Source organism: Leuresthes tenuis, unplaced genomic scaffold, assembly GCF_036924035.1.
Source record: "Leuresthes tenuis unplaced genomic scaffold, fLeuTen1.0.hap1 SCAF_3, whole genome shotgun sequence".
Classification (NCBI taxonomy): domain Eukaryota; kingdom Metazoa; phylum Chordata; class Actinopteri; order Atheriniformes; family Atherinopsidae; genus Leuresthes; species Leuresthes tenuis.
The window spans coordinates 12,197,537-12,225,409 of NW_027325357.1; the positions used below are offsets into that span (position 1 = coordinate 12,197,537).

Consider the following 27,873-nt stretch of genomic DNA (forward strand, 5'->3'; position numbering starts at 1 on the left):
TTTTTTCTTTTTTTTCTCTTTTTTTTCTTTTTTTTGGGGGGGAAATTACTAAAGCGTGACAATGTCTGAAGAAAGCAGAGGAAAGCGTAGGAAACAAGCCAACCCCAAGAGAAATCGAGGTAAGAGAACGCGCAGCGCTGGAAAGTTTGAACAAGTTGGTAAATGATGCGGCGGCAGATGTGGCAGCAACGGACATAAGCCCTCATTCAAACCGCGCTGGTTACCTCTGGGTTTTCGTAAAGACAATTAACTTTATTTTAATAATTGTGAAGCCGTTTGCAGTACAGCACTTTGATGTTTCGGACACGGTTTCGTATGGGTTTAAGAGTGCTTTGCAGCGCTAAACTCAATGGATAAGCAGTCAGCTTTGGTCAGGTTGAGAGCTTGTGGGGTTATTCCACCTGAACTCACACCTGGGCACAGCCGTGCAATAAAATGCGTGAGGCAATTTCACTATAAATCCACGACCTGCAGCTGCACGCGATTGCAGAACATCTCGTGGGCTCGGCTCTATTTTGTAGACGCGTGATTGAAAATTCTGAAAGTTCTGCTTTAGCGTCAACAAGTTAGAAGAGGTCTTACTACCATAAACCCGTTATTGCTTATCATAAATAATTTTGGTCAGCAGAATTTCTGTTATTTAACTGATTCATGTAGCCTCTCCTCGAGTTGCTCAAATAGATTCTGAGATTTCAACTTTACAGGATTTTATTCACTTTTTTTTGCCTGGCTGTGCAGCGTGATTTGGCATTTTGCACAAGCCGTGGTTATTGATGCAATAAAAAAAGCCATTGGTTAAATGAGAATATACAGCATAATAAGTAACGAAAGAGCAAAAGTGTGTAAGAGAGAGCTGTTTTGTCAAATGTGTAAAAATGGGCCTTGATAGAAAATCCAAACGATTAATTGATCATATAAAAGTGCACTCATGTCTCTAGGGTATCTACTTTTCTCTCAGACCCAGAAGGTTTAAAATAAGATTCTAAGCAGACTACAATGTGCATATCAAATGAATTAAACTATACTGTGCCTCAAAAATGTTCGCTATTTCTCCTTTTCTCTCATGACTACCCCCTTATCGAGAATTAGTGGTAGGCTATCTTAAGTTGACCTTAAGGCTTTAGATGATGTCAGTTATCAGCTTCTGTGAATGTACTTCCTTCAGCAGTTCTGAGAGGAACCTCTTTTTAACATGCTGAATTTACTTTTTTTCTGAATGCAGTGTCTTGTTAATTTCTGTGCTCACAAGCAAAAGTAGGGATACACACACCTGCAGACTGTTGCTCATTTACAGTCACATAATATTTGTTCTTCATGCCTTCTAATGAGGACTGAAAATATATGTTAGAATCAAACTCTACCTTCCCATCCCCAGACTCTAAAATTATCCACAACAATGAACAGCGAATGTTTCTCCAACCCTAAATTTAACCCTCAATCCCTTTCAAAATACCTCAAATGTAAAACTTAGAATAAACCTATTCTTCCTGATGCAAATAGTAATGGGAAACATGTCTGGAGAGTGTCAGCAGTATCATGATGCTGATTCTTTGCAAAGAAAGTCATTATTGTAAATAACAATGGAGCCCTAAGCCCAGACAACAAACAGAACTGAGTTGGTCAGGTTGTTTTGTTCTGTCTTTCTCTCTTTCTTTTTGTCATCCTGCTATCGCTGAGAGCATATTTTTATCCTTGAAAAGGGAAGTGTCAGAGCACACACAAAGACACTGATGGCTTTTTCTCCATGTACTCTGAAGTCTCACGGAAGCTGCAACAAACCCAGCAATGTTTTTTTTTTTTGTTCCTCTAAACTGACACGCATCTCCTGTAAGAAGTAAGCTTTCTTGTTTATTAGCCGTCTCTAAGTGTTTCCTCATTTTGTTGAAAAAGGTGTGAAGTGGAGCAGAGTGTCACCAGGGTGAGATCCTCTCTGGCCGCTTAGCGTTAACGGGTTCTCACGTGTGCATGTGTACACGCATGCACACTCTCACCTTTGCCTGTCACATAGCAGTTTGTCGACCAACTGCACTCTATTTCACAAATCAACAGCGTCAAAGTGCCGTGAAAGCTAATCGGCTAAACAGCACGCTAACTGACAAGGACCTGTCACTTATCAGACTACCCACAAAACAGTTCCTTTAATTCTTGCAGCTAACTTCTCACACAAGATAAGCATCACCTGCAGCCGGTTTCTTGTAAAATTTAAGTCATGGTGGGATTTGGAGAACTGAACACATTTCAAAAGTAAATGCAGAAAAAAGGAAACTGATTATAGTTTGAATTGCAGCTGAAGATGTGAAACAATTTTAAAAGCCATGTTGATGAATACTTTTTGACATACCTATTTTCTTTTTGAGTAAGAACATAATTTTAGGCTCCTTTTTCTCTTTTGAAGCATTACTTCATGATCTTTTGTGAATCTCCCTGTTTTTTATGTGTGCTTATGGAGCGCATATGTCCCACATGGGTCAGTGCATGTAAAAAGTTTGTGCGACTGAGTGTGTAATATGTGTATCATGCAGGCATCCTTGTGTCAGAGTAGAAAGTGCATGTATTAAAGCTGCATGCAGGATTTGGAATGTAAGTAGGGAGTTAAAGGTCCTTGATAAAACCAAATGAATTTGGCAGGCCCGACTCATAAGACAGAGATTTGGGGATCTTTTCCAAACCAGAAGAAAGAGGAAAAACATAGGCTGGCTTTTCTTCGTTCTCCAAGGCGCCTATTGATTATGTCTCTGTCTCCCCCAATAAAACCTTCAATGTTCAGCAATATAAAGCAATGTGAAGAAATTACAACACTTCATTCCTGGCAGATTGGAAACAGTGCTAGAAGAAAGGAAACATATAGATTCGAAATGTTAGACTGTATTAACTGGCTGTGAGAGCCATAGAATATGTTAATTAATCTGCACTCGTCTTTCAGACTATTCTGTGAGCTAAACCAATGGCTCATGACTCATTTTAGATCTGAACCTTTTGTTGAAATGTGTTTTTCACACAACTGTGATTGTTCTTTTTTTGTTTTGCCAAAAAGTTACATTCAAAGATTTTATTCATCAAAACCTTTTGTCACAATTGTTTTTGCAATTGAATAACTCAAAATAGATCTTAAAGCAAATCTTCCAGTTTTGCATGATAGCATTTATTAAGTGGCCCAATGAAGTGCACTCTCTGTCTTTGCTGATTTAAAAATAGGCACCTTATGATGTTGTAACTCTTTTTCATTGTTGTTAGAAGCAACTCAGTTCCAGTTTTCATTTTGTGTATGGGCTCACCCCTTCTCTCAAAGTTAGCATCAGCTTTACCAAAATGAAATCCGCACAACTGATCAGCCCCACAAACGTATCTGTCCCTGTTGTTTTGTTACTTGATTAAAAACCCCACTTTGTTGAGTGGATGTACTTTTTAAAGAGAGAGCTCCCTACTCTCTTTCCTTCTTTCCCTTTCTCATTTTTCTTCTTTTTTCAAGTGCCAATTTATTTAAACTCCTTTCCCCTTTTCTTCTTTCTCCTTCATTGATTTCCAAACCCCAGTCTTTGTATGCAGCTGGAGCCCAGCTGTGTGTCTGTGACTGTGCGTGCATACATGTGTGTGTGTCTCTCAGTGTTTGTGTGCGTGTTTCTGGCACCGTGCTGCCGCAGTGAGCATAGCTCACTGTACACAAAGGACTTGAGAAACCAAAAAGAGGGGGGAAAAAAGAGAAAGAGAGAATAGGGGGAAAGCATTGGAACGTTAAACACTGACGCGCTTGCACTGTACAGAGCGGAGGGGCTGGGCTTTTTAGACTGATCCTGCTTTAACGGCAGATGTAGCAGCACTCAGGGATGAGGGGTGGGGAGACCGAGACAGCAATGAAGAGCCCAGGCACCAAAGTTTATTACTGGGACTCTTCAAGGGGTTCAGCCTAGGCGTCAGAACCAGCGGGAGGGAGGGACAGAAGAAGACAAGATGAACGGAGTGGAGAACTGATGGGGTTGACAGGGCTGGAGACAGCAAAAACAATTCTGTGGCATGAGAAGACAAGAAATGGAAGAAGTGAGGATTATGTGAGGGCATAGACAAGGATGGGTGACAGTATGTCGGATAATCAAAGGGTTTCCTCGCTTGCTCCTCAAAGTTCCACAGCTCCAGTCATTACAGATTTCTTCCCTCATTGGTATTTGTGTTTAAAGTCGTATCTTCACAGCAGTAATGGGGAGTCCCTTGTACTTTTCACATGTTTATTTAATTATGGCACATTTGATGTACCCAGAGCAGCTCCATTCCAAGCTATATGTTCTTGCACAGGGGTACCACACTGCTCAATCCAATTCAGAGTCAAGTCGCAGGGGGACTGGAGCCTATCACAGCTGCCACTGTGTGTGTGTGTGTGTGTATGTGTGTGTAAGGGGGGGTTACACCATCAGAGGTCACCAGTCCATCACAGGGCCACACAGAGACAAACAAGACAAACAACCATGCACACTCACACTCATCTTAGGGTCAATTTAGAATCACCAGTTAACCTGACTTGCATGCTTTAGTAGGATCGAAGGAAGCTGGAGTACCTGGAGAGAACCCATGCTTCCATTATACAGAGACAACACGCACAGCTAACTGTGTGAAATAGATTTCAAATTACTAAAGATAAGATTCAAGCAACCACACTGTGAGCCTACAATCAATGAGTGGCTGACCCAGTGCCGTTGTTGCAATCATTTATAATAAAATGTCATAATAACTATTCATTTGAGAACAGTGAACACAAGACTTGAGCAGAAACTTGAGTGTTGCATGTAAATGTTCACACTTTCAAACTGTAAAATAACACTTTGACCACTGAGCTCATGGCATATGCATGTGTGTGTAAAGGTGCGTGGTTTTGTTCTTTTCATAAACTTAGCACCAACTGAATTTATTTCAGTTGTCTGTAGGTTTACAAATTGGAGAATCTGATGCTGCAAATTGATCCTTTTAATTCTTGACATTTTCCATTTGCAGGGTTATTATTATGATCTTCATTATAGCTTTGGCGACACTCCTCACTGTTAAGTCTATTTGTGGATCATCCTTTACAGCAGACAGTCTGGAGGTACGTGTTTGATAAGGTGCACGTGTTTGACAGAGGAAAAGGGTTAAAACTATCCAGATAGAAAGGCTCACTGCACACAATTTATAGATATGTGCTGTTTTATCACACCTCAAATTAAATTTGGAAACCCTGCTTCAGCTGTCATGTATTACAAGGGCCAGATGGGTGGCAGAGAAGGAGAGGAGGCTTAGAAAAAGAGGAAGGCTGAGCAGCCTGGCAGACAGGCAGAAAGGCCCACATTGCTGGCTGAGAGTGTACCAGTAAGGGAACTAGTTATATCAGGGTAGCAGGGTGAATGAGGAACAGATTGATATGTGGTATGTATGAGCAACAGTCAAGTGTGGGGCTGCATTTTTAGGCAGTGTCTCAATCACCTCTGAAGCAAAAGAACATTACACCTGCCCAGAGAAGGAAGTGTTTGTCGATTGATCAGTTTAACGCGCATTTTCTACTTGCTGTGCAGCTCTTTCATGAAATTGATCTATTTTTGCTGCTGTCTATGAATTGAAGCAAATGTCTTCTTTTTTTAAGGTTTATAGCTAAATTGTGTTCTTGTGCCACGTACATATGCTCCCCTTTCTGCTGTTAACACAGCATGCAGCTTAAGAAACTTGTAGAATTAAGGTAAGAGCTGTATAACAGGAGTCATATTCAACTAAAGCGTTTAGCTTTGCATTGTGTGTACTTTCTGAGGATTGAGGGAAATGTTTTAAACGTGTTTTGTTTGTCAATTAAAAGTAACTGCTTTCTTTTATATTTAAAACACCCTTTTCCCCTTCTTGGTCAGGTTTAGGCAGTAACATTACTTGGTTAGTTGTTAGAAAAAGATGAAAGTTAGGACTAAAATACACTTTACAACGCAGCTGTCACCTGCTTGGACGCCATTTTCACACTTTGCGTGCAGTTGCTATCATGACCACTAGACGCTGCATCTGCCTGCATGAACACGCAGGCTCTGGGTATGTTTTGTGGAGGAGCACAGTCTCTACATCATAGTTTCTGGCATAGAGACGTTGCGTCCAGGTAATTGCTGGGTGAGGCCTCCATATGTGGCTTGTTATGGAGCACTCCTCAAAGGCTAAATCAGATCGGGATCTGGGGGGTCTTGAGGTGAAAACCTTAGATGACATTGTGGGATCTTTGTCAAGTTCTTCAAGCTGTCCTTGAGAAGGATTTGGGGCATCTTGAAGCGTGCTTGGTGTGCTACAGGGTTATGGTATGTGGCACCTATCAAACAGCCACATGAAAGCCATGACAGGAAGTTTCCCAGCAGAATGCAGCACTGTATCAGAATGAGCTGTACTTTACATATCAAACATCATCTTTTAGCTAAACAGTGTCTGAAGCATAATGTAATATAGGACATGGAAAATCTGTTAGATAACTGCTTACAGAGATAATCTTATTAGGGTTTCAACAAAGCATTTCATTATTCTTTAAATAGTCAATTAATTCAGAGAATTAATTTATTGTAGGGGCATTGAAAACTTAGTAAATTGTCAAAATATCAATTAGTCATCAGTCATCAGTGCCTAGGTATACACCTTCAAACTGCTAGCTTGATTTCTTTGTTTTGTATACAAAGCAGAAAATCTTAACACACACCGATGACTCATTGTACCAGATGGTAATAGTTGTTTCTTGCTTATGAAGCAAAATACAGCTGTAACATATTTCTTATTAGTATTTTTTGTGATTTCTCATGATTCCCCAATACAACCAGGGTCATTGAAGAGTATGTCAAAGTCTCTGTTAGCAAAACCACCTGCTCAGTCCATCACCATAACGTCTTTTTGCAAACAGCTGTTGGTACTTCTGTCAGCCCTGGTGAGAAAAAAGTACAAGTAAGGCATGGGAGAGGATAGCCAGTCATCTTGCCCTCTCTCTGTCTGCCTGTACCTGTGATCATCTGGTACAACCTTCGTCTGACCTGCACATTACACAGTCTTCCCCTCGCACTGCCCGCACACACAGACACACTCACAGAGATAATGTACATACATGTTGTTACTGAGCCCTACTCAGTTACCACATTCTATCATGGAGAGAACCATGTTTTAGGTCCACCTGTAACAGCAGAGGCTGTAGGTGTTAAACACTTCTCTATCAGTGTACCTTCCTTTTTCTCCCTATCTCTATTTGTTTAATTGGCATTTTTTTGATTAAGCATGCTTCCACTTTGTCAATATCAGCCTGTTTAAGAGCCAGTGAATGCATCGTCTTTGCAGATGTTTCTCGTGTATTCATTAACTCATTCAGTCAGTTAGTCAAACGAGCAATGCATATGTGATGGAAAAATGGATCACAAATTGATAACAATCGGACCAAAAATGTGAGATTTTTTTGCAAAATAAAGAGTCATTTTTGCACCCAGCTTAAAATTAAATCTTTTTCAGCCATTACAAAACACAGTAATTGACAAACTCAATTACTTACCTCTTACAGCGCATTATAAGATCACGAAAAATAAGCTTTAGCTCAGGTAAGATAAAGAACAGGATAAGTACATAGGAAGTATCTCATATTAGAAAGGAAGCAATGCAGTATACACTGGTCCCCTCTGTCATTTATCACCATGTAACAATCTCATAGATAGTCTTATCTGCTTTAAAGACATTCTCACGGTATATGACAGGTTTAGGTATTGCAAAATTACAAAAGAGGGGGGGGGTTTGTAGTTAGAAAGGTTAGACACTAATAAATTAATAAAGATTGGGCAAGGGTAAAAAGACATTTTGGACTTGTATTGCATCCATTTATTTTTTTATTACAGCTGTATGATTAACCTTGGTACCTCAGGGAAAAAGTGTAGTTATGATTACACTGTGCACATGTCCAGCTTTGCAGTAAGAATAGAAGGGGAAATAAGTTGTAAAGCAGCCTGGCAGCATTTCAGAGGAAGGTAACGTCATCTAAATGATATAAGTAATAGTTAGGTGAGAATGTGTCCAGGACTCATATAGGGACAGGGCTCTGAAGACACTGATCTTGAAAGTTTATGTTCTTGAATTTTTTTCATTGTCACTTCTTTTTATGCTCACTTCCAGAGATTTTCTACTTTTTCTGGTGATCATCTGTTGACCCCCCCCACCCCTCTCTCTTTCTTTGTTCGAGTTTGTCTCTCTGTTTCAGGGTATTTGTCATCCCTTTGATCCTTCTTTATCTCTTTTTCTGTCTCTCAACTCTTCCACCTCTTCTCCTGTTAGCTGGTTTTCCATTTTTATCCATTACTTCTCCATTCTTCTCCTCTCTTTCCATCTAAGTATCCTCTACTCCTCCCAGACTGGACTCCCCCAGCCCTGTACAGTCGCCATCATGCCCCCCCTCCTCCATGAGCGCCCTCCCCTGTCCCACTGACACCACACGCTGCTCCCATCCCCCGAAAACCACTTCAAACAGCCAACGCCATCAAAGACCACAGTCAGTCAGCCAGGCAGTCAGCCAGCCAGCCAGTAAGGCAGCCAGTCAGCCAGCCTTCTGCTTTGACTTAAAATTACTGTCGTCCCAGTCGCAAAGCTGCTTTCCTCTTCTGATACACATCAAAGATCCTCTTAAACTCCCCAAGTTTGCTTTTTAAACGTTTTTCTTGTTGAGTCTTTTTTATGTACATTATTTCACCGGTTGAGGTTTTACACTCGCTCTTTCTTTCTCTCTTCTCTTTCTTCTTGCCATCACTTTTTTCTCCAACATGGGCCAGGTCAGTAATGACATGCACACACTTTCTTGTGCAGCTTTGCTGTCTTTGCATTTTTCTTCATGACTTTAATTAGTTTCTTTTTCAAGGCGTTGGTTTGGGCTTTACTTGCACAGCACACACACTCTCACATGTGCGCGTACATCAAGCTGAAACTAATATACAAATGTGTGTAAATAATACGCAGTATGATTCATCTTCTAAATGAGATCTTCATAACCACAAAAGACCAGTTTGATAATGTGTGTTCTTCTTTTTTTGCCTGCATGAATTTATGGGTGCATTCAAGGACAGAAAAGATAGACAGGCAGGGACACAGGGAGAGTAGACTGGGTGTGAAGGCATGCGAGGAACGTTTGAGGGAAAGACAAAGGAAATAAAAGCAGAGTGACACATCTTTTCTATGTTTCAAAGCCTTCGAGGTCACATGTGGTCACTCAAAATGTTTCGGTGCATCATAATCGCTCATTTTTTAGCAATGTAATCTCATTGTGAGCCAGAGGATGGCGCCACATCTGTATGTTAACCAGGCCGGTGCTGAGTGCCTGATCGAGAAGCTGTGTCTAATGGGACTAAATGAATAATTTTTTTAAGCAATATGTTTGATCATATTTATTACATCTCTACTTTGTCTTGGTTGGATATGGTGGGATGTTAATCTGAGTGCTATTGCCAGCTGTAGGAGCTGAGGGAGTTGATTGAGTGTGTCTGTGCATGAATGTGTAGTGACTGCCTTTGTGTGGTATATATATTCTTAATATTTATATGCCTATGTTCCTCAGAATTCTTGTATCCTTTGCTTTAGTTCTGAATACTAACAATAGCTTACCTTTAATAGAGTAAAATCTTCCTTTTAAGAACACCACATCAACCCAAAAAAACTTTATACGCCAGAGTTTGAAATAGACAAAGCCAGTAAGATACCAAACATATTTGTTTCACCCTAAAAACAGATCTGTAGCATGTAACATAAAGTCGTAGCTTGAACTGAACCAACCGAATCCCACATTGCTTAACTGGTAAGCTCAAAGAGAAGTTTTATTTAGCGTTTACCCCTATTAAAAAACTTCAGAACCTTTGTACCCTTCAGAGAATGCTTTAATATTCAAAAAGAGCCACTATTGTGTGGTTTGTTGCACCAATGTACAAAATAAAGAGCCACATCAGAAGGCTGGAACGGTCCGTGAGCATTTTCATGTGTAAGAAAAAAGAGGGAAAACAAATTTGGAGGGGGGAGACGGGGGTATTTATAGAGTGGTGTGAGAGTCTCTGCAATGACAGGAGCCTAATGAAGTGGAGTTTGGGTTTTGATTCACAATGTGGTGAGTGCGTGGGTCTCTCTGTGACCGTTACTGCATTCCAGCACCGATCCCTCGGTACACGGAAACCAGTGCGGGCCACAGGAGAAGGCGGAGGGCCAACTCGAAATAACGTGTTCCTCTAACCGAGCTAACCTTTTCTCACAAACACTGGTCTCACTTCCACTGCAGCAGATGCACACAAGCGTGATGGCACTGACACTGTGCATACGATATATACAAATGCACACAGTATGAGTGCAGTTGTTCAGTGCGTTTTTCGCTAATGGTGAGTCACTGACACGTAAAGTGACTCACCCTGAGCAATCCAGCATGACAGCAGGGAAGTCCAGAATGATGGTGACAGTATGTTGAATTTTACGGTGATAGGTCAACGGAAAATCAATTTTATGTGAAAGTTTACTGAAGCGGTGCTGTAAGGAAGGTGACAGTGGAGGCAGACAGAGGCAGTAAGTTATGATTATTGTGGTGAATGTTCTGAATTATATATCGCTGATCAAACCATTTGATATGTGTGTATGTATGTGGCTTTGAATTGTTGTGTCATTTAAGAGGAAAAAAAGATAGCTTAAATTCTTAGCTTAAAAACTTACTATGCATTTCTGACAGCAGAAACCTGAGTTTTTTGGTATCTCATGGTATGAGATGCAAACTGTTCCTGAAGTGCAAAAGTGGCCCAATTGCTGAAATCCACATTGCCATGGTAAAGGCCAGTGTCAGACAAGGTAACATTCTTTTTGATAAATGTCATTGTGGTGGTCGACAGGACAGGTAAACATGCTGGCAAACATGCTGACAACAGCATACAGGAAACCTCTAAAGGAAGACGACAAACAACCACAAAGACATTTGCACACCTCTTTACTCACACCTTGCCTTATTTTACAAAGAGGAAAACTGATTGCTGCACTTTTTAGTTTAAGTCAATGATTCTGTCGAGTAAGAAGCAACTGTCACATATGTTTCTGTAGTAATTAGCATTCATGGTTGTCTCTTCATCCTAAAACTACATACCACTCAGCAGCTAGGCTACGAGGCAGCACTGACCTAGGCATTTAAACCTTGTTAAATTACTTCTTATTTGAACTTTTATCCTATTTTCAACTTTGGTAGAAAACAACCAGGGATAAGTGAAAAAATTAGATGCTCATCTGTCTTAAACCCTGTGTGGTTGGTTCTGTGTTATCTGTGTATTACACACAGCTAGGGTACTTCAAATTAAACCAATATGCAAAAAGAGAAGACATTTTCTGTCAGGTTTATTTTAATGACACACTGAAAGATAAGCTAATTATCCTCCTCTCTTGAAACGGGAGTTTCTGTTGAGGTATTTGTCAGGGCCATACTTATCATCATTTAACATCATTATAGACAACAAAAATATATCGTGGATGTCTAGAGATGACTCACCACGATCTAAGAATACATGCACAGGATGGGAATCTGCATGAGGAGGTGACTGTGTCTCATCTTCTTCACCCTGCCTCTTGTATTTAACCTCCAAGTGAGTCTCAGTTTTCCCACTGCTTCACTAGCCTATATGAACTGTGTCTTTGTGGTGTGATTACTAGTAAAGGTCACAAGGTATTTGAGTATTTTTCCTGTCTCTGTTCACTTCGTACTATTTCTCTGTCTTTTGTTTCTAAAAGGCTGGCTGATTCAATATTTATCATGTTTAATACATTACTGTAGATTTGTAGCACTGACACTCGCAAACACATATACTTGTCTCAAAGGTTTTGATCTCAATATGCTACAGGAAATGCTGCATGTGTCACCAACTTCAGTGGTTAAAAATAATGTAATAATCGTTAAAGTTATACCGTATGTTATTTGTAGAACAGCAAAGCACAGATGTGTAGTGTGCATGTTAAAGTTAGTCTGAGGAGATCAGACATATAAGAAGTAAAAAAGAAAAAGATGCTTAGGGTTGAAGGTGAAAGATAACGATAATAGCAGATAAATGTTTAAGATAAATGTAAACAAGTTGTTTTCATCTTGAGGTATTTTAGCTTTCACAGCAATGCATATAGACTGTCTGCTGAGTAACTGATTTGTTAACTGTCTATGTGCTGGTTTTACTGTATGGAAATTGAGCTTGTTTGCTGTTGTTAATCTTTTGAAGTCATGTAGGTGCAGATTTCCACTAAGCATTTGTGGTTGACTGTTTAGTGCAGTGATGTGACATGTAGATAGAGAATAACTGATCAGCCAAGCTGATATCAATCGATTTTCAAATGTCTCGGCCCTTTCAGAGCAGCCATGGTAACTTAAGCAGCACCACAGTATGTTACAGTCAGAGACTTTGGGGGCAGTGCTTTGATTCGACAAGCATCATCCGAAATTGCCTGTATATGACAAATGAAACCAACACCAGTGCAGTTACACTAAAAGTGTAACTTGTTGACAAATCAACTTTGTGATAATCAGAGAGTGACTCAGTGGCTTTGAAGCTTAAAAAAAAGCAAAAAGGCAAAATGCTCTCTGTTTTTGTGTCACAGTGGCCCTAATTGAATAGAATATTTTAAAAGCCACACCAAACACATCAAAATAGTTTCAGTGTTGTGTCACAGTTTAAACATCCCTGTTTAATATACATATATGTTGTATGCACTTGTATCTTTGCCAAGCCTCAATCAATATGTTAATGTTTTTCTTTAGCTGATTGTTTTATATGATGCTAACCCCAGTTGTACATTCTGTGGTGTTGGTTTAAATACTCTGACAGGGTGGTGTCTCCTAATGAGCAGGACATCTCAAGGCAGAGAGCTATGACTTTGATGCAGAGGCATTGCATGGGTTTTCACTTTGCTTTCTCTGACTTCAGCGCAGACATTCTCGAAGCTTTGTTCACACACACAAGCATACACGCATGCTCACTGTGTATTTTCTTTGTTGTGTCTGATAAAATTGTAGTCTTCTGTTGCAACAAGTTGGTGTTGCTCCACATTTTTTTCCAGAGGTCATGTTTGTTTGTTTTTCTGCGTTTCTCTATACCCTAGCTTGCCTTTGTGTGTGTGTGTATGTGTGTGTTGAGGGAATTTCCCTCTGTAACGTGTTTTTCACAGTTCAGCATCAGTTGGAGCATTTGTGTGACACTGATGCTCTCTGTCTCTTTCTTTCTTTCCTCTTGAACTACCCATTTTTCAGTCGTTCTCTTATCAGTCTCTTGTGTTTTTCTGTCTCTTGCTCTTTGTGTAGTTCGTGTACTGTGCAGCATTCTTCATGCACAGATGTCTCTGCACATCCACCATCCCCTTACTTTAACATACACCACAATGCTGTGTACCAAACACACTGCAAGAATGCAGAATCACATACTGCACAGCACATCACATTTTAGCGTATCTTCCTCCACACTAATATAACCTTTACAGACTCTATCGGTGTCACACTTTCAGTCTCACTGATTCTCACAAGAGGCCATTTGCAAACTTTGTACTTGCGTGAGTGTGTGTATGTGTGCTTGCCTCACTATCAGCCAACACAGAATCAACTTCAGTCGAATGAAATTTAACTTGACTGTGAAACTTAGACTTTCATATCAATGTCTTTGTGGTTAATTTCACCATCATTTGGCGAGAATGTTTGCACTTAATTTCACTGGCCACAGATATGCAGTAAAAGTTAAGGAAAACGTTACATTACCATAATTCATATTGGTTAATGTGTCATTTAGATAATTTAATCCTCAACTGGCATGAATGGTTTAATCTATACAACATGGGGAAGGAAATTGAAATAAAGAGGTGCATCCACTGAGTGGAGAAGTCAGCACCAATCTTTTTGTTTTGTAAGTTCACATGAGCTTTTATTGTTCTCACTATCCTGAAACTTTGCAGAAAAAAAACACAATTTAAATCGATCTGTTATTGTTTTTAAAAACTATTTACATGCTTTTGTTGAGGAATATGTTCATTGAATCCTCAGTACATATAGGGTGCTATAACACTGTGGATAAAACATAAAACTTGAGTTGCACTATGGCATTAATATGCTGTTTTTACTTTAAGTATAGCAGGTAAACCAGAGATGACCAAAGTGTCAAAAATGTAAGAAGACAACACCCTGAGAGACAGAGAGTGTCAGTGAGTTGCTGCTAAAGGAGATCAAGAAGATGAAGTAGGAGGTGTTTGTTCTTAGCTGCGGTCCTCCCCTGACTCATTATGTGAATGTCAGACGGCAGGTATGAATAGGAGAACTGTCACCGTGTGATTTTTTTTTAAAATGACATGTTTCATTTCTATCATACATTTAAAGAGGAGCGATCACTGTCAGCACAAGAGCAGTCTGCAGATGAACATGGACCTATCTTGTCTCTGAACCGCTCTCATAGGTACTGTAAAATGGCATTATATTCATCTCCCTGCTCTTCCTTTTTGTTTGGTATGTGGGTGTCGCTGACCTCCATGTGGTAATTTTGAGTTTAAAATACTATTGCGTATCTACTAACTCCTGTGAAACCAGCATGAAAATAAAAGCTTGTGTTATATATTGACAAAACTCTAAGCAACCTAGAAATAATATTTGAAATGTACTTTTGTACCAAGCAGAAGTTTTGTTGCAAAACTGAGATGTTGCAGCAAATTTAGCAATTTAACTGGTTGAATCTTTGTTTGTAACTGACACTTTTAACATGTACATGTTATGCTGTATACCACGTATCAGATGTACTGTAATCTCACATGTGTGTGCCATGCACATGTCATATCATATCATGCATTATGTCAAATCATGTGCAGCATGGATCCTGTTTCTTCTGGGTGGCTAAATAACTTTTTACTGGTGTGAGAAAGCTTTTCTAGTGATTTGACAAAAATATCTTGAATGTTGTGATAAGCAATAGGATGATTATATTTTTGAATTGCAGAACTATACTCAGGTTTGTAAAATATCTTTTGGATTGATTTCCAGTTTATTTTTAGGCCATTTTAGTAGTTTCCACCTTAGGTGTGCAGAGTGGTCAATATTTTGCAGCAAACACTTTCACAGATGTTACAAAAAGTCATTTTAAAATTCAAACAGAAAGAATTTCTTGCATTTTTAACCGGAATGGGGGAAAAATTGTGGCTAATTTTTCATTTGTGTCTTCAAAGTGGAATTCCTGCTTCCCAAAAACTAAAATTTACTTGGGATGTTATCGTTGTTGTTTATAGATGATTTTCATCCCATGTGGACAATATATATTGCTGAAATTACGTCATTATTTTTTGCCTTAATGTGTCGCCGTTTAATTGGAAAAATCAGCTCAACTAGAAGAGTTGCACTGTGCGGTAAATTGGGCCTGGCCTTGTTTGTTGCCATTTTAAACCAAAAGAAACAAACAAGGTAATTCCAAGGTAATTATTGCATGCTTACCATTTGGCCACATAATTACTGAGCCAATACCAACTCACATGTGTGCATCGTAAAATAAACTGCAGCTTAGCGTGCTGCTGTACAGTAGATGCCCTCTGGTTTATAAACACAGCTGAGTTAGACCAGTGCTGAATCTGCTTCTTTATGCCAGTCTTCTTTTCTCTGCGGTTTATATTTTAATGCTGTTGTGTAATCTTATTTGTGCAAGAAATTATGTGTCACACTCATATTTGGTCGTAAAGTTATTCAGGCGTTACCTGCGTCTGACTTGAAAAAGCTGACTCGTTTATGTCAATAACAAAATAACTACTGCAGGTCATTAAATTTTCAGATCAGACTTTATACTTATCAAACCCTACCACAACACAAGAAAGACAGTTTGTATTTCCAGGGTAAACTTCTGCATTTCTGACTGGTGTCCCAAGCTTGAAAAAAAGAAAAACCAGAGACTTGCTTCTAGAAGGCAGGCAGGCCATCATTCTTTTAGATGTCATGCAGGAAAAGCAGCGAACAGATTAAAATAGCATACAAGTGTTTCATCTGAACACACTGTTGTTGTCAAACTATCAGAAGCAGTCCCCAGAAGACCGAGTGATCGACATTGTCAAGCATGATGCAGCACAGTTTGGTTATTACTCTCTGGATATGAGTCATGTTCTTCCCACACACACTACGTTGCATGCACAATAGAGCCATACTATTTTCTGCTGTGCTGTATTTCAACAAGCTACACTTTCTTAAAACTCTCTCACAATTAATGAGTCCTAAGCCCCGCTGTACTTTTAGACAAAGTGTCGACTTGCAAACTATCCCAGAACTGGTAGACTGTTCAAAGACTTATCTGTCCTGCTCTTATGAAAAAAAGAACCTATTTGAAGGATGCAATCACTATCCATATAAATAAATCAGGGGACCAGATAATGAAAGCCATTCCAGCTTTGTGCTCTTTAATGACAGCACATGTAGACTCAGTGTCACTCACTGACATGGGAGAGAGAATTAAAGCCAATTTGATGCTAATTCTGACCAGATTTTCCTCCTATTTTTTCCCAGGAATCTCCAGTAGAGCTTAACTTAATTTTCTACTTCATCACATAACACCATAGATATACCTTCTATGCTAAAATAAAGCAAATATGATGACTAATTTCACCATCTAAATGAACAAGTCGTTTCTCCCTATCTTAGTCGTCTGTATGAAGCATGCTTTGCTTGACTTGTCTCAAATTTTGCATGAGTGTACTTTATATAGTGATGTAATGAAAACGGGACTGGACAAAAAGCCGATGCAAACAGATACTCATGTAGGAGTTACAGTCTGAGATTAGCAAATTGGAGGACTAACTTTTAAATATGTTGTGTGTGTGTGGGCTGCCTCCTCTGTAGCACCAGGACCCCTGTGGCTCTTTCAGTATCAGATTGAGTGTGTTTTTTTTGTCCACTAAATATAAAGTTTACAAAGTGGGCTTTTTTTGTAACGTCTCCCGTAGTGTGCAGTGAATGGCTTGTGATACTGTGAGCTGCGACTGGATGCGTCGAAAAGTTCAAAGCGTGTACTCAGCAATTAATGCCTCCACCATCCAGTAAGGGCATAGTTGGAGCGCTTCAAATAAAAAGAAACTCTCTGAAGAGTGACTGAGTGTTGCTTTGACATTTTAAAGAATGAACTTTGTTTTTTTGGAAATTGAATTGGTTATGAAACTCTGAACTCTCTGATCTAATGAAAAGAAAAATTGTGGCACTCTCTCGATGCTAAAGAGAAAAATAGGAAACATTGCAATATCATATTTCTGCCTCAGTCAGAAAACAAACTAATTACAAACCTTATTTTCACGACTACACAGAAAGAAGATATAGCCCACTGTACACTTGCACAGTCAGTGCTCCCCCCGTCCAAAATAGCTTGGCTTTCTCTGGTGACACATTTCAAAGAGTTTATTTGTGTTCTTAAATGGTCATTACTTGGTTGTGATTAGATATTGCCAATCAGTGAGAGGAAAGCAGAGCATTCTCAAAAGAAAAGCTTTGGAAATAAGAGACTGCAGCTTAAATCCCAGGCATGTGTTTGTGATTGTTTTTACCATGGGAAAAAGTAATGCGCCGTTCCATTGTTGCTGCAGAGGATAAGTTGAGATTGCGATGTGTTGCATATATTTCTTACAGCTTACAATATTTGCTTGCCCAATTGTGGAAATGCATCTTAAAAGTACTGTACTGTATATGTGCTAATAATATATAGAGAGAATTTTTTTTCTATTATTATTTTGTGGGTTTTTTAAGATCAGCTCCACAGTTTGAGCTAAAAGTAAGAAAAAAGTTTAGAAAATTTGATTTGAAAATTAAAACCCTTGATTTCAACAAATATCATAATTACAGTGATTGTCACCAACATGAAAACAATCTGTATTTTATTAGTTTAATATCGGATCCCCATATGATCACGTTTACAAACTCTTTGAAGTCTTTTGTTTATTTGTTTTTGAATACCACCTAAATTTAATTCATATGTTTATGTGAATCTCTCTTTTTTTTAAAGTGGCCATCAGAAACTGTCTTGTGCCACTTTCACAGGAAAAGAACAATTTCCCTTTTATTTTACAGAAAAAATACGCTGAAGTACAAATAAATAGTAAAACAAAAGCAAGTGACATTAAAGTGGGCTATTTATAAAAGATGTGATAAAAAGATTTATAAAAAATGTGCAAGATTTATTTGTTTCACAAAAACATTTTGAATATCAGGTTGTGTTTTTTTTCCTTGTTTGGTTTCAGTTCCTTGTGTCTTTTTCATTTTTCTGCAGAAAAGCTCACTCTACTGAGTGTCATCTGAAATTGTATGTTTCACATTAAAGTTATACATGTAGTTTGGGTAATAGTACAAACAAATGCATGAAACAGGTCAAAGGTGAATGCGAAATATATTTACCTTTAACAAAAAATGTTGTGTATTTAAAAATTCACACCCAAAAAAAAAAATCACACCAAAAAAAACCCAGTAAGTATGTTTTACATTTGCAGCATTTTTAAATGATTTTTATGTTCAAAATTTCTGTCTTTCTTTCTTCTTCTTCTCCCCTTTTAGTGGATGCTGAGCAAGTGAGTTCGCTGGGATCTGAGGAGGATGATGAGGTGGGTTTGTGGAGTCTGGAGCCTCAAGACTGCCAAGAGAGCCTGGACAAGACGAGCCTGACACCCAGTGAGGGGACGGAGGAGCCCGGCAGCCCTGGTCACCCAACACGACTGCACAGCCTCAGCCCTGGCAGCAGGAACTGCTGGGGCCAGGTGGAGTCAGAGGCCAAGGCCGAGGAGGACGCCACCTACGCAACCACCGACAGGGAGGGAGACCAGGAGTCACTGAGGATGTTTTGTGAGTTTAAACTCAAGTGTAACCCTGTTTAGTTAGATAAGCCCAACTTGTTGCCTTTTTAACTTAAGCCCTTATTTTCTAAGCAATATTCCTGTATTGGTTTCTAAAAGACAGAGGTCTGACTAATTCAGCCACAGGGTCATGTGTATGTAACATGAAATATTTATATATGTGACTGCAGTTTGTGACACTACTGTATGTGTAAACAAGTTTGTAGTGTTTTTCTGATGCAAGACGCAGCCAGAGTCATGATGCTTCTCAGAGCCCTGTAGATACACCTTCATATCAGCTCCTTGTGAAACCATGCCTTCCCTACAAGCTGTTCCTTTTTTCACTCTTCTCTTTGAAAAAGGCAGCCCTCTGAAAGCATGACAAAAGAACTCATCCCACACAATGTCACAATATTTCCATGCATCAAAGAGGTGACGTTACGGTACTGAAATCAGCACTGCGCGACATGAGGCTTTCTCTTTTATTTAGGAGAGATCAAAGACTCACACGGCTTGCCTACTAACAATCACTTAGCTCCCTCGCCTCGTGTGATTTGGCCTTGCCTGATGAAGGCAAAGCTGAGTTTTTACAACGCTCAACCACACAGGCTCTTCCCCTCGCCACATAAAAACAGCTCAAAATATGCCAACATCTGCAAACATTTGAAAAATCTTCCTCAAAGTCACTGTAAGCAAAGCTGATTGGCTTGAGTTGTGATAGGAGGCGCCCTCTCTTCTTCTTATACATCTGTGGCTTTGTCTGTCTGCCCGCCTGTCACTGCACTCAAGGGCAGGAACAAGAAAGAGTTCTTACATCTAGTTCCATATCTGGCCAACTAGCTCCTTGAATTATTGTTTTATCTGTCATGCTTTACGTAAACAATTTAGTCCCATTAGATTCAGTGTCACTTTGTAATTTATCCACACTCCACGCTGAACACACACACACACACACACACAGACACACACACACCCTGGTTCTCACACATGAATGTATGAACAAATCATGTAGACTTACACAAAGACAGAGACACCCTCTGAGGAATCTAACCAATACAGGATGAAAACACAATTGCAGCCAAAGCATGACCGCACTGACGCACCCACTGAACAGAAAGCGGATCATCGTGTGGAATTCAGGAGGCTTTTAGATAAGCCACAGCTAATTAAAGCAATGTATATAAAAACATGCATCTGCACTGCAAACTGCTTGATAATCCAGGCAAGTAATATAGGCTCCAAATTGAAAAAGAATCTTGTTGTAATTTTTGAGTCTCCATTCAGAATGAGTGTGTGCTGTTTTATTTTTTAACATAATAGCTTACCAGTTTCATGTGGTTGTTTCACATCCTCTGAAATGTTTCTCTGTCCACCAGGTAAGAACTTAGACTCCCAGAATGCCTTGGACGATCTTGCCCACTTCGAAGTTGTGGCTCAGTTGAGGAAGGCCTCTACCTCAGTGAGTATTTTGGACCACTTGAACCATAACGGCACATCAGGGTTCCATCTGAGTAGCAGGCAAGATGAGCTGCCTCCTGCCATCTGGTCACCAGGAGCTCAGCACAGTTCACCTGAAGGAGGAGGTAGGCTAACCGCTAATCCCACCACCGTTGTGATACTGAATATGAAATCAGTAAATGTGATGTCTTTTGAGCCAGCCATGGGCTTGATGCTTATTAAGAAACACTCAGCTGCAAACTGAGAGTAAACAGACGTGATAACACATATATCTGATTTTATATGCTAATGTCACCCTGAGAAAATGGAAAGAAAGCAGCAACTCTGTCATGTCGGGTTTTTGACAGTCAGTGGTTCAACAATGAGCCTTCATCCGGACCAACAAATTCACACATGAAAGTTTTTCAACATTTTATGTCAGATATGTTAAATTTACATTAAACATTGTACAATATCTATGTGGTTTATTTACTTAGATATTGTACAATGTTTGTACCTAATTTAATCATATTGTTATTTAAGATATTCTCTCAATGCATAAAATAACTAAACAGTATGATCCATGTACAGTATTTGGAGATACACATATCTTCAAAGGGTAGGCTGAGATAAGTTCAGTTACACTCAGTTCAGATCTGTAGTACATTTGTTATTCAGGCAACGTTTTATTCTTGTTGAACTGGAAAGATATGAGGACAGCATACAGTGATTTCCCTACAAGTCTGGTGAGTCACCTGGCAAAGAGAACCCAAGAACACATGAAAATCAACTGCATTTGTTCTGTGTTGTTTACCTGACATGCCATTTTAGTAGTATTGCGCAGAGGTTTTAATAAAAGGACAGATGTTTTTGGAAAATACTTAGTAGGTGATTGGATGAAGCAGCTGGCTATCCCTGTCATGAGGAAACTAAAACCAATCCGATCACTGAAACACTCCAAACCAGTCAGTGATTAAGATAAAATATGACTGACTGAAGTAACACTCAAGACTAGCTCGAAAAAGAAACACTATATGGACAAAATGTTGTGAATGAAAAATTCAATCCAATTTCCTTTTATGTCATTGTACATGGGACATAGGACTGCGAGAAAAGGAAAAGCTTACAAAATCATGTTTTGTGGTTCTCTGCACCATTACAATGCGTTTACCAAAAGGTTTGTCTCTAGCCTAAATTTGTTGGTGGCTGGTTTAACTATCAGTGGTACAAATATTATCTGACTTGCTTGTCTCATCAAGTGGTTTCCCAGCTTCAGTGTGCTGAGCCAGTCGAGATGTGTCTGAGACATAGCGGATGCAGCAGGTTGCTGGTTTTCTCATTTCCCAGCTGCCATATCAGTTACAACCACTTGCTTATCAATGGCAAGATCTATAGATAGCATCAGCAAGGATACACCCTCTGCTAAATTCTCAGCCCCCTTCATTTTGTCACATATATTGCCTCATAAAGATAATGTTACTCAAGTTAAGAGGACAGCTCCTAATGTTACTGTAAGTACAATTAAAACATACCAAAAATGGGAGAAATCTAATAACAATACTAATGACAGATGAAAAAAATGTTGGAAAATCTGGTAAAGATATCTGACTTTGGTGACAGCTGTGAGGATACAAGGGTATGTGTTCTGCTGCTGATTGCAGGCAATCTTATTCTAACCACAACCTCTGCCGCTCTACTGCCAACAGTATTAAAGCTGCACCCCAAAACAAATGAAAAGGAATATAAAAATTAGCCCAAGCTTTCAGTTCAAGAAAAACACTAGTATATACTGTATGTAGTTTACTAAAGCTATAGTAAAACATAACGTGAGTGTGAATGCAGGTGCGTCATAATACACACTGTGACCCAGTGAAATGCTGCCAAACTGTCCAGTGTGTGCTCATGCATGCTACAATAGTTCTAAGACCCCACAGCTATTAACAGTATAATATGGTTTATAAAATGGATGAATGGATAGATTTAATGAACATGTAAAAAATAATTAATCTGTGTAAAATGTCAACTCTCTCTGGTCTCCAGATGCAGGCAGGTGCCAGCAGGCGTGTCCATTCTGCCACAGAATATATCAGCAAGAAGCCTCTTTAAGGGACCATGTTAAATACTGTCATGAAAGGGAGGAGGGGCACATGGTCTGTCCACTCTGTGGATACATCACCACCCTTAGGTCACAGATGGAGCGGCACCTAGCACTACACAATCAAATACAGGACAAGGTGAGATACACTCAAAAATAAACTAACTGTAAAATCTTTAACCACAGAGAATCCTCTTGAAACTGGCATGATATTTTTGTTTAATGTTACACACTGGTTTATTGGAAACCCCGGTATCAGTATAAAACTGATGACAACATCTTGTCCCGCTAGAGTGCCATCACGCTAGACCAAGGAATGGAGACCAGAAAGTTCAAATGCCTGCAGTGTGGGAAAGCATTCAAGTACAAACACCACCTCAAAGAGCATCTTCGCATCCACAGCGGTGAGACAAAAAAGCCACACTCACCCATCAATTTGCTATTGTCTCCACTGTATTGCTAACCGTTATTTACTGTGAGAATTATATGGTATGAAATTATAACAAGTTAACATGATTCAGTACAGGATAAGATAATTATGGAAAAAGTTCACACCCATGCTGAAGGTATTTTCAACTTACTGTTGGCATTCTTCTGCTCTCTCTGTCTCGTGATTTAGGTGAGAAGCCTTATGAGTGCTCCAACTGCAAGAAACGTTTCTCTCATTCTGGCTCCTACAGCTCCCACTTAAGCAGCAAAAAGTGCCTTAGTGGTGGAGGGAATATCGGGGGGAACATCGGAGGTACCAGCGGAGCGTTTAATGGACATAGTCAAAGCTCTTACCACCACTCACTCCCAACATCTCCCTCTGCTGGCAGGGGTAGATGCAGTAATGAAAAGGGCTCTGTGCTGGCTTCACAAAATCAGGACAATACCATTCCTTTTGGTCGATTACATGCAGATCCTCCTCAGTTTTCACTGCAAGACTTCAGCCAGAGCACCACAAGTTTCCCCAGCGTGTCAGACCTGGCTAGGCTTTGGGATCCTTCACCAGAGCTCTCTCGGACAGCCAGTTTCCTAAAAGGAACAACGTTGCTGCCTTACCTTCACTCTGGGACCAAATTTGAGCAGATGCTGCAGAACATGCTTCATAGAGATGTAAAAAAAGATGAAGAGATTGTTAAAGGAGATGAAGAGGAAAGGAGGGTGGTTCACAATGGGGGAGGGCCTGAGAAGAATGTGTCACCTGACAGGAGAAGGGAAGCAGTAACATCTGGTGAAGTAGAAGGAGGTGTACTCGGGATGACATGTCGCTGGTGCTCGCAGCTTTTCCCCAATGTGGCAGTGCTCCTGCAGCACGAGCGCTACCTCTGTAAGATGAATAGAGAAACAATGGAGATACCTGAGGGTTTTCGAAGGAAAGAACACTCCTCTCCACCTCTATTTTTCCCCAGATCTGCTATCCAACCAGAGAAAAGCAAACCAAATGAAGTTACCAATGGACTGTCTGGAAAAAAGTCACCGTTACAGAAACCCAACTGGCTCTCTGTCCCACAACAGCTTATGGTTGCAATGCGGTCTCCTCCGGCCCATCATGAGGCCTTGTCCTCGCAAATGTACTGGTCCAGCCAGGAAAAAGGAAGCCCAAGTCAGCTGATACGCCATTCCCCAGAGCTGTCATCACCTCGGGGCAGAAGAAGAGTTCCCTCCTCAGGATTCAGTTCACCTGCCTGCCTTGACCTTACCGGCTGTCCAACTGAAATGTCCTCACCCATGAGAGAACTTGGCAGTCCCTGGTCTGCACAGAGCGAACCGCTGGACCTTTCCCTGCCCAAGCCACCCTCAGAGCAAAGGGGGAAGAACAGAACCCCTAATGGGATCTCAGGCAGAGGAGAGAGGAGAGAGCTCGGGACCCAGAAGCTTAGTAGACCAAGTCCAACTACACATCTGCCCCTACACCAGCACCCAGTCTTCAGTGGGGCCAGAGGGGGACCTGCTGTGTTTCCTGCCGCTTTATATAATGGGTTTCCCATCTTCGGCCAGTCTGGTGTTGGGATTTCAGTGCATGATGGCATAACACAAACTCCATTTAGCCCCACAGCTAACAGTCCAGGGTTTCTCTCTCCTGTGGCTTACATGATGGAGACAGATGCAGAGGCTGCACTGAAAAAAATCTACCAGGAGAGACCAGGTCTAATCGTGAGTAAGAATTTTCTTTAAGGTTTAAATAGAGCACTCTCTTTAAGTGCTAAAGAAGAGTCTCAAAATTATTCTTAAAAAGCATGGGTTATACACGATTTATTCTAAACTACAAAAAAAAAAAAAAAGAAGAATTGCTTTAAAATGTGTGGAACACAAGCACAAACGTCTGTGTAAGATTGTGTTGCTGTTGTTAAAGTTATATTGTTTCTCCTGCAGGGTGAAGGGTTAAGTCGCAGCGCTCTGGACTACCTCTCTCTAATAGATGATGGATTTGAGGGAGAAGGAGGGTCTGGAAGAAAGAGGTTGAGGAAGACTGATGAGGGACTTTACGCTTGTGACATTTGTGAAAAAACCTTCCAGAAGAGCAGTTCTCTGCTTCGACATAAATACGAGCACACAGGTCTGTAGTTCATGCGCAGTCTGCAGTTACATTTCCTATTGTTGATACATAACTTTAGTATTTTATTAAAATTCAAAGAAACTCCCTAGGAAAAATACATATTAGATTTCTTACTGAATTTAAAATAGGAAAATAAGGTAAGCTATCGTATCTGTCAGCTAAATATGGAGCTAGAGCCAACAGCAGCACAAAGACAAGATATATTAAACACAATGCTGCAAAAAAGTAACAAAATCCAACTGATTTAACTTAAAGCTAAAAAATGTACATGCTGTGTCATGTTTACTTCCTCTACTGTTCAAAAAGTTCAAGCCTAAACTGGTTTGGTATTGTTTCACAGTTCAGCTCACAACCCACACATTAAACCAAAAGTCAATGGTTTCACACTTTGGTTGTTTGATACATATTGATGACATATATTTTTTTTAATTAGTGAGTTTTAGCTGTGCTGGTTTGCACATTTTATTACTTTTGGACAGAGACAGCTTTTTTTTTTATGTTTCCAGTTGGAGCACAAAGCTGTATGATTACTAAAATGTCCAAATAGCTCATTTATAAAGTTTTTTCTCAAAGAAGAACTGTCACCTACCCTCAAAAGATTTCAGGAAATCAAGTCAAATATATTTTCTACAGAAAAAAAGCTAATACCTACCATTCTTTATATCATTAAAGGCAAGCGTCCCCATGAGTGCAAGATCTGCAACAAGGCCTTTAAGCATAAGCACCATCTGATCGAACACAGCCGGCTGCACTCTGGAGAGAAACCCTACCAATGTGACAAGTGTGGCAAGCGCTTTTCTCACTCGGGCTCCTACTCCCAGCACATGAACCACCGCTACGCCTACTGCAGCAAAGACCAGGATCCAGACCAAGACCAGGAGGAGATGCCTCTCACCCTGAGATCAGAGAGCAATTTGGTGGGTAGCCCCGAAAATACCCCTCAGTCCATGGATGACACCCAAACTGCCCACTCCTTCCTCAGCGACTCCAGTCTGGATGGCGTTCCAGATACTCTTAAAGAGGGGGAGGAGGAGGAAAGAGTTAGTGAGGCACAAATGAGTTTGTCAAGGGCAGAAGACGAGCTGGGAGATGGCTTTATCCAGGAATCACCAGCAGGGGAGAATGGAGTGCTCAATGAGAAAGACAATTATGATGTAGGAGACCATATTAACAATACAGAAAACAACCTGTGGGACAGAAACACTGAGGACCAGAATGGAGACAAATGTGAACTTAGCCTGGATCTAACAGAGTTACCCAGAATAAAGACTTAAGTTGACTTTAACATGCCATTACAATGCATATCTGTTCATGTTATGACTTGCGTATATAACCGCTCAGCTGAGTGTCTTACTTGTTTTAAAACATGAAGAAATGCACAAAACCGCCAAAGAACACATGCCCTTAAAAGGAGATACATACAAATAATTTTAGTGCAAATTGCAGTATTTTATCATGTAAAATAGACTCGGTGTACCAAATAGTGTTTTGTTTGTTTTGTTGTGTGTTGTTGGTTTACTTCTTTTTTTTTTAATTTAGGTTTTTCTTATGTCCATTGTTTTCCAGGACAGTAAAAAGATTTGGGTTGACTGATCTGTGGTTGTGTCACACATCCTGATGTGACACTGAAGAAATCTATATTCTGAATGCTTGCTGCTGCTGCTTTCTGTTGCACAAAAGAAACATTTTTGTATTTCAATGACTAGAATTCAGTACAGCTGGGGTTTTTTTTTTTTGCTTCATTTAGAATAATTTGTAGTTTCACACCAGTGAATGGGCTCAGAAACTAAGCCCCAAATGTTATGTTTACAGGATGGAAAGACGTATGGAGCTATTTAATGCGCTTTTAGACAAAGCTTAGAGATGCAGTCATACTAACAGATACTTTGTGAGTATATTTATTCTTCTTTATGAGGGCAAAAATCCTTCAGTATTCAATTTCCTATGATATTATTTGATACCTCTATTTTACAAGTTAGAAATTATTGTAAAAATGTATGAGTCAAAATGCACATGCAGCTGTTACGTTTTCTCAGAGCTTTTTATGAGCATTTGATTATGGACAATAGAAGTTGTAATTGCAGACTTTTGTCATTTATGCTGTGAAATCAAAAGGTGCAACAAACTCTTCTATTCAGGTCAATCACAGTGCTCAGTAGCTTTCATCCATCAGCCATCTGTTCAATGCTACAAGCGAGCAGTGAAAAGAGGAACCACTGAAAGGTGGCTGTTTATGTATACAAAAAGCAGCGAACTGCACCTTTTCAAATGTAAGCCTTGCTCGGAGGACAGTCATTTCTGCATCTCTGCTTGGGATGTTTATGGGGGCAAACGATGAAGTCAGTGTCCTGGGGGTTTTTCCCTTGAGGCAGCAGATTCAATTTATACTGTCTCACTGTTTGTGTGATAATCACATGGAGCTGCTTGATTTCAGGTTGTGCTAAAATGTCCGCTGTTTCTGGTAATAAATTTACATGTGCTTCAGCCTATTTTTACACCGCCGGAATAATTATGTGTCATACATTGGGGCTGTTTGTTGAGGTGTGGCAAGAGGGTCAAGACTCAGGACACATACTTCAGTTTTGAACTTCCTCTTTCTGGCGTCGGTGTAGTCAATGTGAAAAGTGCCTCAGATGTACTCAGACACTGTGAGCAATCCGACAAAGCCTTGGTACATTGAGATAAGACGGTGGTGCATGAGGTGTGACTAAGCTTGCAGCATTCATGCATACTGTGCGCAAGACACACATTTTGGTCATAACAGGTTTGTGTGACTGTGTGTATGTGTTTATCACCACGGATATGCATATGTAACATGCCAGTTACTGTCCAACTCATACATAGTTCCTTATTTGTTATTTTCAGGCCCCAAAAAATTTATATATTTCACTTTCACTCAATTTCTGCACAATTTTTCATAATACAATATGTGCTGGGGTTTTTTGTATTTTTTATTTGGATCCAAGTAAATTTTGTATTAACTTTTTATAATTGTTGCATG

The 27,873-nt window shown here is 39.9% G+C and overlaps 1 protein-coding gene across 1 annotated transcript; it reads left to right on the forward strand.

Annotated features, from left to right (window-relative positions):
• On the forward strand, positions 1-27,800 carry LOC140303176 (zinc finger E-box-binding homeobox 2-like). Its single transcript, XM_072381829.1, has 8 exons — positions 1-119; positions 18,524-18,808; positions 20,175-20,381; positions 22,276-22,469; positions 22,623-22,734; positions 22,950-24,469; positions 24,689-24,872; positions 25,545-27,800. Exons 1-8 carry the CDS (start codon positions 62-64, stop codon positions 26,144-26,146), a joined length of 3,162 nt encoding a protein of 1,053 aa, XP_072237930.1. The 5' UTR covers positions 1-61; the 3' UTR covers positions 26,147-27,800.
• Positions 27,801-27,873: the final 73 nt, after the last annotated feature.